The sequence below is a fragment of the Monodelphis domestica genome, chromosome 1 (assembly GCF_027887165.1).
Source record: "Monodelphis domestica isolate mMonDom1 chromosome 1, mMonDom1.pri, whole genome shotgun sequence".
Classification (NCBI taxonomy): Eukaryota; Metazoa; Chordata; class Mammalia; order Didelphimorphia; family Didelphidae; genus Monodelphis; species Monodelphis domestica.
In genome coordinates, this window is record NC_077227.1 from 649206601 (window position 1) to 649222084 (window position 15484).

At 36.1% G+C, this 15484-nt stretch overlaps 1 protein-coding gene across 3 annotated transcripts in view; it reads left to right on the plus strand.

The window, feature by feature from the left end:
• Nucleotides 1-15484, plus strand: part of RTN4 (reticulon 4) — a 63051-nt gene that overhangs the window by 5821 nt on the left and 41746 nt on the right. The window contains exons 2-3 of one of the 3 annotated variants that reach the window (XM_001375231.5): nt 4839-4895; nt 5605-8055. The exons of 1 other annotated variant lie outside the window; for it this stretch is intronic. In XM_001375231.5, coding sequence (XP_001375268.1) covers nt 4839-4895; nt 5605-8055 — 2508 coding nt within the window. The remainder of the gene's footprint in view (nt 1-4838; nt 4896-5604; nt 8056-15484) is intronic. One more of the 3 variants, XM_056814009.1, reaches the window with a different exon arrangement.

Genomic DNA, 15484 nt, shown 5'->3' on the forward strand with positions numbered 1-15484 from the left:
ATTCCCTAGTTTTTTCAGGATCCCAACATCCTTCTTAATCCAGGTTTTCAGCTTCAGAGCCAGCCTCTACTTTTCACTTTCTCTTATTCATCTCCCATATCTAGTTATTTGCCAGATCCTGACAACTCTTGCATCCATCCTCTTTTTTTTCCACTCACTATCCTACTTCAGGCATCATCCTGGACTATGACAATTGCATTCTAATTAGTCTTCTGCTTCCAGTCTCCCCATTCCAATTCATCCTCCACATAGCTACCAAATTGGTATTTCTGGAATGTACTTGATCTATTGTTCTCTTTCTCAGGAAGTTTCATTGGCTTCTTATTGTCTCTAAGATATAATATCAACTTTGGTAGACATTTAAATCAAAGGCATCTTTACCTAATATAATGTCTTGCAACCATATATTTCACCTCTGTACTTTTACACATGCTGTCCTCCATGCCCCTTTTCATCTCTACCTTTTGGAATTCTTAGTTTTTCAAGGGTCAGCTCTGGTGAAATCATTCTTCCTACCATTAATTCTTTTGTCTTCCAGATTACTTTGCATATATTTTGTGCCTATTAGAATAATGTCTGGAGCATAGTAGATGCTTAATAAATTTTTATTGGATTTAATTGATATGATATAAATTAGTGGTATGCTTATATCTATCTTATACCATCTTTTTGTTTATCCATCAAACTTCAGAGAGCCTGTTTTTTCCCACCTCATCCCAGTTCTATTAGTATAAGGGTATGAGTTCACTCTGTTCATATCTTTCATAATTTTTTAGACTTCGATTACATTTCAGGTTTATCAGATGGATCATCTTAAGTGGTTTTACTTAATATAAAAGTTAGAATTGTTCTCCCTGGTTAAATAACAAGTTTCCAGAATGATGACATCAATATAGAAAGATCCACTCATAAGATTTTTCTCTTTTTTCTAAGATAAGTCATTAAAGGGTATAATTGTATTAATAAACTATGAATTAATAAACTATTAAAGGGTATAATTGTATTAATAAACTTTATGAAAACCCCAAAATACAAAAGTTTTCTTGCATAAATCCTCCTTAGAAAATTGGTTACCATAATAAACTTGACTCTTGACTTGTAGAAACATAGAATTGTAGAGTTGGAAGGGATCTTAAAATTCATTATTTCTAACTTCACCTGAAAAGAAATTCCTACTAGAATATGCCAAATAGTTCTAGATTTTACTTGAGGACAGGACCTCCAATGGAAGAGAAATGTATCACCTTTTAAAGTGGCCTTCTCCATTTTTTTAGACAGCTCATTAGAAATTTTTCCCCTGACATTTAAATGTCTTCTTGCCAGAGGCAAATAAATTTAATTCCTCCCATATCAGTTTAATTGCTCTTCCACGTGACAACCCTTAGATACTTGAAGGCTTTATTATTATTATTCCACACATCCCTATTCTTCAAGCTCTAAACCATTCCTTCAAACTATCCTTATTATGAAATATATGGATATTTATGTTGGTTCCTCTCCTTGGGATGCTTTGAAGATTTTAGTGGGCTGCAAACTCAGTTTGAATTATCCAGCTACAAAAGAACTTAAATTAGGAGGTAAAGAATTGTGGAAAAATGTCTGCTGTAAAGGATTATCACCACAAAATTGAATTTATTTTAGTAGAATAAGTACATGCGTATAGTCATTAAATTAACAAGTCATTCAGAATAATAATACGACTTTAGGAATACAGACAATACTCTATATGTACAATGATGGAATTTTTCTTGCAGCAATTTCACAAATAGTTATGTTTATCATTTCTCTGGGCATACATTTTTTTTCTCACTTAAGAGTCTCACAAAATAGTTAATATTTCCCATTGATTTAAGTCAGAAATACTGGGAATTTGAATGCTATTTTTGCCTTTACTGTTTTAATTTCTTGAGCTTCAGCGCATTGGTTTTCCCCTCATACAGTAAATTTTATTCATTCATAGAATGAACCTCCCACAGATTTGGTTATGAGTAGCAAAATGTGGATAACTAATAATTCATGTTTTCTCTACTGCTATTGTTTTGCATGGACATTTTAAAGCAGAAAATCATTTTAATTAGGTATCATTTTTTTAATATAATAATTAGACAAACATTTATTAAGTGCTTGCTGTGTGCAAAACTACTAAATGCAGGGTTATAAATCCCAAGACATGATCCTTGCCCTCATAGAACTTAATAGTTTGGGAGATTATAATATATACACAGGCAACTATAATATACTATGTAATATGTTGTTTCACATATTAGTTGTGAAACAACTTTTTCTCTTTATGAAATATATCTAATAAAAATTAGTTATGCAATATTCTGCACTCATGTGAGATTCAGAAGAATCAAAAGATTCTGATGTGGGAAATTGGATGAATGATTTTACCACTATTTGCATTAAGTCAAAGAGGAACTTGTTTTTTTTGAATGTATGTTTGAGATTAGTGAAGTCTTTAGAAAGAGATATAATGCAAACAATTGGAGATACTAGTCTCTAACTTAAGGACTGGAGGATAGATTCTGTAGTTATCTATATAGAAGTGAAAGTTGAAACCGAATGACCTTAACAAAGGAGTGAATGTAAAGAAGAAAATACTAAACATACTTTTGAGGACACCTACTATTTTATTTAACCTATTTTGATAGCTATAGAACATAGAAAAGTTAGTTAAGTTATGATTCTTTTTGATATTATAGATTTCTCCAGATCTATATTTAAAGGTCTTTGTTTCCTTTTTTTATTGCCTACTTACCAAGACATCATTTATGTTGAAATATTTTATTTATAGCTTCTGTCATGATTTTCAAATGCTATGGTATAATTGCATCTTTTAATATTTTCCATTTATTAAGGCCATGTGGTCCATGTGTTAAATGCTATAAAGTTAATAAAACTAGTTATTCTCCTGGTCCAATATAAATTGCTACTGATTCAAGTTTTAGCTTTGGAGGGAGACATTTTAGGAAACAAAAGGGAATAAGATATCCAAGTTGATAAGGTCAAAAAAATGACTGTCATTGATAAAGACCTTCAAATGAGCTTTTCTGAGAGAGAGGGGTGAGAAACTTTCTTGTTCTTGAGCTTTGTAACTGCTGCAAGAGCTTTAAAGAGTATGGTATCTCTTAAAGAGAAATAGAGAGTGTTACTTTTTTAGCATTTTCTACTGACTGCTTTTGGAAATCTTGTGTCCCAATTAACTTGCATTTAAATTCTAGATTGCATTTAAAAATAAAAGTTTATTGGGGGGAAATGTAATTTCCTTTAACTTGATGAATAGCATGGCTTTTATAATAGTATATATTGGTACTTAAAAGTTATAAAGTTGCATTTATTTAAAAATATTCTACAATTCAGATTTTTGATCTATTGATCTCCTATATCTCAGAATTAACAAGATTTTACTATATGCTATGTCATTGACAAGGAAAAATTGATAAATGTTCCTTAAGGATTTGGTGGGAACATACAGCTATCTGTTATTACAAATGACTGTTGTACCAAATCGAATAATGTTACCTCAAGAAGCTTGACTCTATTTAGTATTAGTTTGTTATTTGGTTCAGTTATCTGACTTCCAAATATCAGTTTCATTTTTGATAATTAAAGTGAATGAAATATATTGAGAACATGAGAATTAGATTTGTGGTTCATCCCAGCTAGTATAGGATCTGATTATAACTCTTAAGGGGTGGGCCTATTACAGTAAGGAAATATGTTATTCCTTTACTCTTAGGTGACAATAAATACCCAGATTTGGAAAATGAAAAGATAATAAATTAGGTAAAATTTTTGTGAAACTAACTTTAAAATCACTAACAGTATTGTGAATAAAGTACTTTATAAATTGGAAAAGTATTATACAAATGTGAGCTTATTAGTAATTTATTGCGATTTGTTATCAACCTTTACTAGAAATTTAAGTCTATGTTGCATAATGCTATTTTTTTGTCCCAAATTTCTTTTTCTAAAATCGAGGTACTTCAGGTTTTCTGGCATGCACCTGGCCATTGTAGGCAATAAATGACCGTAAATAAAACTTAATAAATGCTTGTATGTTTATTGGAGAACAAATATGGAGTCATTCCTTTTTTAATGTGTCCTTTAAGGCAATTCTTTCATCTTCTTAGCCACTTTGTCTATTTTAGGAGCAACTAGATGGTGGTAGCAGTGGATAGAATGCTGGGCCTGGAGTCAGGATCACTTCCTGAATTCAAATCTGGAAGACACTTAATAGTCTGTGACCCTGTTTGCCTCAGTTTTTTCATATGTAAAATGATCTGGTGAAGGAAATAAACTATTCTAGTAGCCTTGCTAAGAAAAACGCTAAAAGAGGTCAGAAAAATTGATCAGTTCTGAAAAATGACTGAACAAACAATAGCTTTTAGACACCTTTTACTAAATTCTCTTCCATGATTGAACACATCTTCACAGAGTGGTACTCCAGGTATTAGACACATGGTATTTTGATTACTTTACCTTAAAATGTTGATGATGTAGTTTATAAAGTTCTTTAACCTACACTTAAAATAATATTTTAAAAACATTTAAAAATATTTAATACTGCTTAAATTAAACTGCAGAAACTGATAATGAATATATATATATATGTGTATATATATATATATATATGTAAGCTCTAGGTTTAATGTAGAATCATAGACATATTTTCTAACTTTTTAGTCTTGACTTTTTTCCTCTGTGGATGCTTGTGTCACAGTCTTGTGCTAACTCATTATGAATCATTCACTTGCTTGCTTCCTCTTGCTCCCAATCTCCTTCCAACTATCTGTCTTTATTTCTGCTGAGGTTATATTGTATTTGTTTTTCAGATGAGACCCTTTTTGCTCTTCCTGCTGCATCTGAGCCTGTGATGCACTCCTCTGCAGGCAAGTTCTTTCTGCTTAGCCTTGTTTCCTAAGTATATTCTGTCCTTTGAATCTCTCTTCTCATTAACCCTTTATGGAATAGTTTGCATTTACTAAAATTTAGTATGGATCCAAGAATATTTGTAATATATCAGACTGTAAACTTGTAGTTTATATATACTCAGGCATTCCAGATGGCAGTGTAAGAGGAAGTGGGTAGAATAAGGGTATTAGTATGGGAATTCTTGGACCTTTGATTTATGCATTAAGTTACCTTTTCCCCCAATATATTTGCTGACATAGGAAATACTTTTAATTGTTGGATTAACTTTCTTAATTCTATATGTAAAGGAATGCCAAGATTAGCTCAGTTATCCAGTTGCTTTTTTGGCCCCTATTACTGCCAATCCAAACCTCCTTTTTTCTAAAATTCTTTAAAAGTAATTTTCCACTTGTTAACTCGTAAATTATTTTCTAATCTTTATAGCTATCTTTGCATTGCATTACATTTCTTCTATAACCACACACAGAACTTTTTGGTTGCTAGGCAGTATCCTTAATTCAGTCAATAACTTAATTTCTAATTCATTTAATTAACATTTTTTTAATTATGCCATTTTAGCTAACTGTATGATTCTTTACTAATACTTTTTTGAATCTGTCATAAAGTTTGCATTAACTTTTAAGAACACTTGCGTTCTCTAATTTTCCTTTCTGTCCATGGTCACAGAAAAAGTTATGAAGGAGCAGCCAGGTAACACTATATCGACTTGTCAAGAGGAGCTTACATCTGTACTTCTTGAAACTGCTGCTTCTCTTCCTTCTCTGTCTTCTCTCTCAGCTGCTCCTTTTAAAGAACCTGAATCTTTTGGTAACTTTCCAGCTATAATACCTACAAAAGAAACACTCCAAACTATAAATGAAGCTTCTAAAGAATTTACAGAGAAGGCAAAAAATCCATTTGTAGATAGAGACTTAAGAGAGTTTTCAGAGTTGAAATACTCAGAAATGGGATCTTCATTTGTGGGACTGCAAAAAGCAGAATCAACCTTTGTAGAACTCCCTCAGGAGGAAATACTAATGAAGAAACAAGATGAACAAGAGAATTTAGTCAGTGAGCCCCTCCACCAGTGCCAACAAGAGTTGCCATTAGCTCTCACTAAATCAGAAGAAAAGGACAAAGTTGTATTTTCTGAAAAAACAAAATATGGAAAGGACAGCATAGATGAAAGGGAAACTGTAGTATCATCTTTCAGAGAAGATGCTCCTCTAAGGGAAGAATATGTCGACTTCAAACCGTTTGAGCAAGTATGGAAAGTAAAAGATAGTTATAGTGAAGAGAGAAATGTAGAAGATGTTCAAGGTAATTTAGATAACAAGTTGGAAAGTAATGTGGATGAGAAATATGTTGCAGATAGCCTTAAGAAAAAGAATCACGACCAAGACAGTGAAAGCAGTAATGAAGATACTTCTTTTCCAAGTACACCAGAAGCTATGAAAGATGTTTCACAAGCATATATTTCATGTGCTTCTTTTGAACCTGATGCAGTAACTGAAACCCTTACACAGAAAGTTTTCCCTCTCTTAGAAGACCAAACTTCTGAAAATAAGACAGATGAAAAAAAAATTGCGGAGAAGCAAGCCCAAATTGTGACAGAAAATAATAGTATCAAAACAACAAACCCTTTTCTAGTGTCAGCACAGGATCTTGACAGAGACTATGTCTCAACTGATAGTTTATCAGAGGTGCCTGTAGAAGTTGGAGCAAGCATACCAGAGGGTCTTACTCCTGATTTAGTACAAGAAGCATATGAGAGCAAAATTACTGATGTTACTTCTACCAAATTGGCTTATGAAACAAAAATGGATTTGGTCCAAACATCTGAATCTCTACAGGAGTCTATTCATTCTATATCTCAGCTTTGCCCCTCATTTGAAGAATCTGAAGCTACTCCTTCACCAGTTTTGCCTGACATTGTTATGGAAGCCCCACTAAATTCTGTAACTCCTGGCACTGCTGCTTCAGCTGTAGAGCTCAGTTCATCACCTTTAGAAGCTTTTACACCTGTTAATTATGAAAGCCTAAAACTTGAGTCAGAAAATCCTCCACCATATGAAGATACAATGAAAATGCCCTCAAAAGAGGTGCCAGAAATAAAAGAAGAAAATAAGGGACCTGAATGTATAAGTCCGGTTGTTGAAGAATCAGAAGGATCTTATATTTCTATTGCATGTGATTTAATTAAAGAAACAAAACTCTCTACTGAATCTGCTTCCCCAGACTTTACTGATTATTCAGAGATTGCAGTAAAAGAGAATATTTCACAGCCTATGCCTGATCTATCTGACCTGGTAGAAGACTCTTCACCTGAATCAGAACCAGTTGACTTATTCAGTGATGACTCAATACCAGAAGTTCCTCCAAAGGAAGATGAAGCTGTGTTGCTTGAGAGAGAAAATTTAATTGAAACTTCACTATCATCAGTAATAGAGCATGAAAGTAAGGAAAAACTTAATGCAACACCTGCTACCATGGGAAAGCCATATTTGGAATCTTTTCAGCCTATTATGGACACCTCAAAAACTTCCTCTGCTTTATCATCTGAAGTTACTTTCATGATGGTAAACAAGGAGAAAATTCCTTTGCAAATGGAGGAGCTGAATACTACAGTCTATTCAGATGAAGACTTATTTGTTTCTAAGGAACCAAAAATAAGAGAAGCCGAACTATTTGCTGATTCTTCTCCAATTCAAATCATAGAAGATTTCTCTATAACAGTCAGCTCTAAAACTGTTCCTCCTGCTAAATTGGCTAAAGAATTCACAAATGTAGAAGTATCACCGAAGGGTGAAAATGGTAAACTCCAAGAAGTAGTGAGCACATCACTTTCCTCAGAATTACCCCATGACCTTTCTCTCAAGAATGTACCTACTAAAATTGAAGAAAAAATTCATGGTTTGCACAAAGCTACAGATGGAGTCTCCAAAGACATGCCAGAACTGTCCAAGGGGCCCTCGTTGCCTACCAATGTTTCTGCTTTACTCACTAATACAGAGACGGTCAGAATAGTAAAGCCCAAAGTGATCTCAAAAGAAGCTGAGGGAAAAAAGCCTTCTGTTACAGAAAAAGAGAAAAGATCACCATCGGCTATATTTTCAACAGAGCTGAGTAAGACTTCAGGTAATCTTGTGATACTTTGTACTTACTAACCAGTCTCACTGGCATGTTATGAATTTCCATGATAGATTTCACTACATTTGGTCTATTTTGGTGTATTTATGATGCTCCTTGGAGTATTGATATGAATTCTTAATCTTGCCTTCTCTCTCCATTATCCTACTCCTAACCTGTGTTTGGCCACTTCACAATTTATTAGTTTATAATTTTTAGATTAAGTATTGTTTTATTGCATCTCCCATAGTATGGGTCGTTTTTTCAGACCCAGTATTTAATACTGTTATAATAGAAATGAATGTCTTATTTTTTAAAGGAAGGAATTTCAATTTAACAGTATTTTAAGTTGCTTAGAGTATCTATAAATCAATCAGCAAGTACTTATTAAATGCTTGTTATGTGTCAGAAACTATTTCTAGGCTCTGAGGATCCAAGTTCAAAGACTGAAATAATAAAACCTCACAATGATCTTACTTTCTAATGAGGTAGGCAACAAGTACATATATAAATATAAATAGCACCCATATTATATATAAAGTAGTTAAATACATGGTGGTTTTGAGAGGGAAGTCATTAGCAGCTTTCAGGCTCAGGAATGGTTTCATTCAGAAGATAGTGTCTGAGTTACATCTTAAAGGAGGAAAGAATGCCTGAATATGGTGGAAATAAGGAGAAAGGGCTTTCCTGGCATGAATGATGGTCATTGTCAATCTGGGGATGGAGTCTCATGAGTAAGGAACAAGAGAGGCCAGTGTGAGTGGATGAGAATATGGAGGAAAGAGTAATATCCACTTAGACAGGAGGGAGAGGTTGGGATCCCATTGTGTAGGGCTTTCAAAGCTAAACAGAGTTTATACTTTATCCTAGAGGTAATAGGAAGCCACTGGAGTAGGCGGAGAATGGCAGTTACATGGTCAAATCTTGACTAAAGGAGACTGGCAGAAGGGCATAGTATACTCTGGAGAAAGGAGGGACGTGAGGTGAGACGGGATACCAAGAGACTCAAAGCAAACTAGGGAGAAGTGACAAGGCCTTGAACTAAGATGGGAGCTATGGTAGCAGAGAGAAGAGGTTATGGGGAAAGTAGAAATGGCAAGATTTGTCAACCGATTGGATGGGTGGGGTGGGGGAGAAAGAGGCATCCAGGATAATACCAAGATTATGAAGCAGACACCAGGGTTTAGGACACAAGATAGTGTATTTAAGAGGTCTCTGAAGTATCCAGTTTGGTATGTCCAATAGGTGTTTTGTGATAATGGGGCTGGTTTTCTGATTATCAAGCAGGAATTCTTATAGAAATATTTTTTGTGAGACCTCTGTCATTCAGAAGACCATGGGCCTCCTTTCAGTAGAATGTTTTTACATTCATAAAGTAAAATACATAAACTTACAAAGGAAACCATTTATATTAAAATAATTAACAAAATGTTAAAGAAAAAATTCATGGAGGCCCCTGAGTTCTATTAGTATATCTTTTGGGAGGTGGATTCCAGGTTTTGAGCCGCAGGTATAAAAGAAGAAAAGGTGTGATAGATAGCTATTCCATATCTGTCATTGTAAGCCAGATAACTATGTTTTTACTTAGTCATGCATTCAGTAAACGTTTATTGAATGCCTATTATGTGCTAGACCCTAAAATATGCACTAAGGATGCAAAGAAAGATACAAAAGGCAGTCCTTTCCTTCAAGGAACTCATAATCTAAATGGAGGAGCCAGTAGAAAAACAACTTAAATATAAGTAAGATATATGCAGGAGAAATAGGAGAAAATCAACAGGCAGAAGACACTAGCATTAAGTGGGATCAGGAAAGATTTCTTGTAAAAGATTAGATTTTAGCCAGGCCTTGAAGGAAGCCAGGAGGTGAAGAGAAAGTGTATTCCAGGCATGGGGGACAGCTGGTGGAAGTGCCCAGAGAGTTTGCAGATGGAGTGTCTTATGGGAGGAACCAAAAGGAGTCCTGTGTCCCTGGAACACAGAGTATATTATTGGAGGAGAGTAAGGTATCAGAATATGTCAAATGGAGGATTTTATTTTTTATCCTGGAGGTTATAGGGAGTCACTGGAATTTATTTTCTAGGGACCATGCTTAGTAGTGTGGTAATGACATGGTCAGATCTTTTAAGAAGATTAATTTGACAGCTGAATGGAACATGAACTAGAATGGAGAGAGTAACCTGCAGACTATTGCAGGAGTCTGGGAATAAGGGGACGATGGCCTGTAGTAGGGTCATGGCACTGTCACGAGTGGAGAAAGGACTGTATTTGAGAGATGTTACACAGATGGACAAGACTTGGCAACAGATTTCATAGGAGGAGTGAGAGTGAACTGAGCCTGGGTGACTGAAAGGATCCTGCTGCCCACTCTAGTAATAGGAAACTTTGGGAGTTACAATGACTATGGGACAGTTAGGAGACACTTTAAGATGAGGAGAGAAGTTAGGGTTGTATAGGTAAATAATCAGCATAGAGACGAATATTAAAACTACAGGGGCTGATGAGATTACCAAGAGAAATAGTTTAAAGGGAGAAGAGAAGAGCTCTGGGACATAGCTACTTTCAGCAGGTCCAACAGAGAAAACTAAGAAGAAAATGATTAAATGATTAAACAGGTGGTTGTTTGTCCTTCACTTTGGGGTATTATTCTCTCGTGAATTTGCCAATGACCCTGGCCTCAGTGTTGACTTTAGCATCTTCCAAGTGTGACCAAGCTCTAGGCCCTCCCTAGTGCCTGCTCCAGCTGCCTTCATGGCCATCAGAACAGATTCTTCTCATCTTCCCGTTCTGCTGGGGGAAGTCTTCTCACGCTTTGGGTAGATCTGCCCCTAAATATTGGGTTTGAAGCCTGTTGGTTACCTTCAACCTTGTTACTTGAGTATGGCTACTGGCAGGGCATGCTTGGCGCTACAGGTGAGAGTTGGGTAAAAGGAGGGCACCAAAGGTGGATGAGCAGCCCTGAAAAGGTCGTGGCAAACCCTCCCACCTGAACACCCCATACACCCTGGTCAAACAGGCAAGAGAAGCAGGATTAAGAGGGTCATGATCGACAGAGTCTCAGCTTCCAGAGAATCCACGGAAGGAGAAGTAAAGAAAAGATCATGAGATCTGGAATTTAAGAAATCATTTGTTACTTAAGTGGAGAGAGTAGTTTCAGTTGAATGATGAGGTTGGAAGTCAAGACTGAAGACACTTTAAAAGAGGGAAGACTGATTATAGATGTCCTTTTCAAGGAGTTTAACCACAAAAGGGAGAGAAAAGGAGAGGATAATTATTTGGGATAACAAATAAAGTGAGGGTTATTAGTGGATAGAGCACACATGGACTTGTTTGCTTCAATAGGGAAGCAATCAGGAGACAAGAAAAATTAAAGATAAATTGATTATGGGGAGAATGGAGGGAGCAGTCTCTTGAACTAGCTTGGGACTAACAAATTTGTACATATTTAAGAAGGGCCACCTCTTCATGTGATACAGGAAATAGTAACAAAGAAAAACAGATATATTTAACTTCATGACATAGTAGGAAGAACACTAAATTTGGAGTTAGAGGACTTATCTCTGAATTCTGGTTTGTGGGACTTTAGTTGTCATTTCCTCTCTTTAGGCTTTATGTTCTTTTCACAGAATTAAAAGTTAATGGGATTTTTAAGGTCCCTGCCAACTTTATGATAAACTCTCATAGTCTTAGGGTATGCAGTGACTAAAGATAGAAAGAAACTTATTGAGCAATAAAAAACAAAATTAAATTAATATTGAATGTTACAGAAAAATTCTCCATAAATGGGCTATCCATTAAGGCAAATTCTTTTTCTTTTTAATGATTAGTTAGCTGGCTTCAGTGGTAGGAGGTCCTGTGTTCAAATTTGGCCTCAGATTCTTCTTAACTGTGTGACCCTGGGAAAGTCATTTAACCCTCATGGCCCAGCCCTTAAAAGCTCTTCTGTCTTGGAACCAATATATAACATTGATTCAAAGACAGAAGGTAAGGGTTTAAATAAATATTAAATTCTTAATAATATTGATTTAATGTAATTCATTGATATTTAATCTCATTAAGACTAGGGAAGGAAGGAGAAAGAGGGTTATTAAGACCAGCACTGTGGTAAGTGCTTTACAAATATTATCTCACTTGATCCTCATAACTACCCTGTAAGGTAGGTGCTATTTTATCCACATTTTACAGATGAGGAAACTAAGGCAGATGGAGGCTAAGTTGTCAGGATCACAGAAGTAGTAAGTATTTGTTACATATGAATGTGGGTGCTACCAACTGGGCCCAGTGCTTTATCCCCAGAGTCATTGAGCTGAATGTAAAATGAGACAGTTATGCCAGATGTTTTGCTGTAGTTTGTGATCTTATTTTAGTAATTAATTTTCCTCCCCTTTCCCATGCAAGCATGCTTGTTCTTTCTATCCTCTCCCTCTTCTCTGCCCCTTTAGTTCACCAGTTAATCTTGAAATCCCTTGCCCCCTTGACCGTGTCTTCTTCAAAAGCAGCCCTGGATTCCTCTTATCAGCTCTGCCCTCTCCACTTTCCTCATACTTACTTGCTGCTAATGCTGCTGAAGGAAGTCAGGTAGTCATGTGTACATCAGGAGTGCACAGAACCCAGGGAATAGATTTATACATGTTGCATGGGAAAAAATTACATCACATCTTTACTTTGTATAACCTTTAACTGAAACTCAGCATGTCTTTCATTTACGAATGTGGGCAACAAACATTTTGCTGAAAAAATGTGATCTGCAGGCTTCATTAGAGAGCCCAAATGTCAATGACACAAGGGTATGAACCCCACTTAAATAGCCCTGCCTTTATGAAGTAGAATAATTCATGTCTCTCCAGATGTTCCTACTGAGCTTTCAACTCTTGATGACAATTGTAACCATTTGTGGGAGGTAATTATGTAGCGGGGAAAACCAAATTCTTAGCCCATAACTTGAGCTTCCAGAATTTTTATGGTATATATTAGGGAGAAAGCATTATATATTCCAGAACTCAGGTTTATTAGACGTTGCCAGTCCCCAGTGAGAAATTTGGAAGTGGAGTTGGGGAAATCTTAATGTATAGGGAACTAGTGGTTCATTATAAAAGGGGCATTTTGGATTTGGTGTATTGCCAAGTTTCCAAAATGCTGTAAAAGAAACATGAATTACTAATTAGGATTTACAATTAAGTAGCATTTATAATATGCAAATGGTGTCCTAATGTCCAATATATCTTGGTTTGATTATTTAATACTTACTAAAAGTTTTTGTGGGGAGCAACTGGGTGGCTCAGTGGATTGAGAGTCAGGCCTAGAGACTCTAGGTAGGAGGTCCTACCTTCAAATCTGGCCTCGGACACTTGCCAACTGTGTGACCCTGAGCAAGTCACTTAATCCCCATTATCACTTTTCCATTATCACTTTTCTGCCTTGGAGACAATACACAGTTTTGACTCCAAGATAGAAGATAAGGGTTTTTAAAAAAAAGTTTTTGTAGTAACATGCATTTTTAGTTTTTTAATGCCTCTCTTGGTATATGAAAGTGATCCTATATATTCAACATCAGCAAGACATCTACATATAGAAAAAGTTAAATTAATTGGTCATTGTCAATATTGGACTCAGTGACCTCTTGATCTCATCATTATCATCTCATTATTGCCACATTAGCTACCAAATTACATAAAATAAAATTTGCTTACATAGGAATTCCTTTTATGGAGAACTTTTCAGCAGTACTGAACTGTAGTTTTAAATTTTTTGTTATAAAAGGGTAAAGTAATATAACTAGTTTAAAGACGAAAGCTAGGAATTTATTGAATTTAGTATTAGACTTTCTAATTTGTTCTCATTTTCCATTTTGGGCAGTTTTTATTGTAGCATTGTAGCTCAAAGTGTGATTGGGGACTATGCTCTGTTCTCAAGTTTCCTTGTTTCTCCCTCCCCGGGGCACATATTGCACAGCTTCTCTGGTGCTTTATGGCGTAGAGGTTCGCTCAGGGTTCTTGCAGGCTTTGGCAGGGTTTGCCACCCTGGATGCACTTCAAGGACAGTCCCAGTGACAGACTATCTGCTTTCCAAGGACAGGGAGGTTCCCTACTAGAAAACTGGCCACTAGATGATGAATTCTTTGGCTATTGCAACTTAAAAAAAACCAAGCAACTTGATTCTGCTTTCATAGAGTGTTATAAATGGTAGAAGATGTGGGGGCGGGCATAAAGAATTAAGTTTTTTGATAATATGCAGATATTAACTCAGTTGATGGTACATCAATGTGCACTCTGGCCAACTAGCTACCAGTGATTTAATACTCTATTAGAGGAATCACATGTGTATCGGCCTTTCTGATATCAGTGAAATGTAAAAAAAAAAAGAGTAGTTGTTGTAGCTGGATGAAATAGTGAATCACAGGCTCTCCTGGCAAGGTGAATAAAGGAATCATTAGAGTTAGATTCATTGTTTGCTAGAAAGGCGGCAGGGAAATGACATGGGATTTTGGTTATCTTGCCTGGAAGTGCCGAGGATGAGTTTAAGCCAGTGGATCTTCATGAAGATAGTTAACAGCTTTGGCTGCAGAGGATGAAGAAGTAGAGAAATAGCACAAAAACCTTAACAGGATCTTCCTAGCAAATCATCCTCCACCTTGTGTCTTCCATCTTGGATGAATACTACGTATTGGTAAGAGTGGTAAGGCCTAAGCAATGGAGGTTAAGTGACTTGCTCAGGGTCACATAGGACCTGACTCAATCCATTGCTGCTCTCTGCTTTGATTTTGATTATTTAATGTGTATTTAATTTAAGGAGCAGAGGTAGATTCACCCAAGAGGGGGCAGCTGGGTGGCTCCAGGGGATGGTAGACCAGGCCCAGAGAAGATGGGGGTGGCCTGGGCTCAGATTATTTAATGTGAAGGGTGGCCACAGGGAAAGATAGCAAATTTTGGAAATTACTTTGCAATAAAGAAATAAAAACATACAAAAATTTCTTGTCAGAAGACATGTTTTATGAATGAGGAGAATCAGAAGCTGATGGAGGTGGCCAAGTGCCAAACGCTGCTAAAAATGAAGGATATTTTAAAGGAAAATAACTGAGTACTGACCTGAGAAGAATCTGTCGTCTCATCATTTAGAATCATTTTCCTGTAGTCACCTATCTCTCTTCATCCCTGATAAATCCTAGTTAGAATGAATCTCAGAAGAAGTTATCAAAACAAAAGAGATAAATAATAGCGGACACTATATAGAGTGCTTTAAAATTTGCAAAGTGCTTTTAGGTCATTTCACTTGTAAGAGCTGTCCTGTGAAGTGAGTACTGCAGGGAGGATTGCTACCAGCCTGGCATTCCGAGTTAGTAAGGAGCAGAGGTAGATTCACCTGAGAAGGGGCAGCTGGGTGGCTCAGGGGATGGATAACCAGGACCAGAGAAGGGGTGGCAACCTGGGCTCAGATCTGGT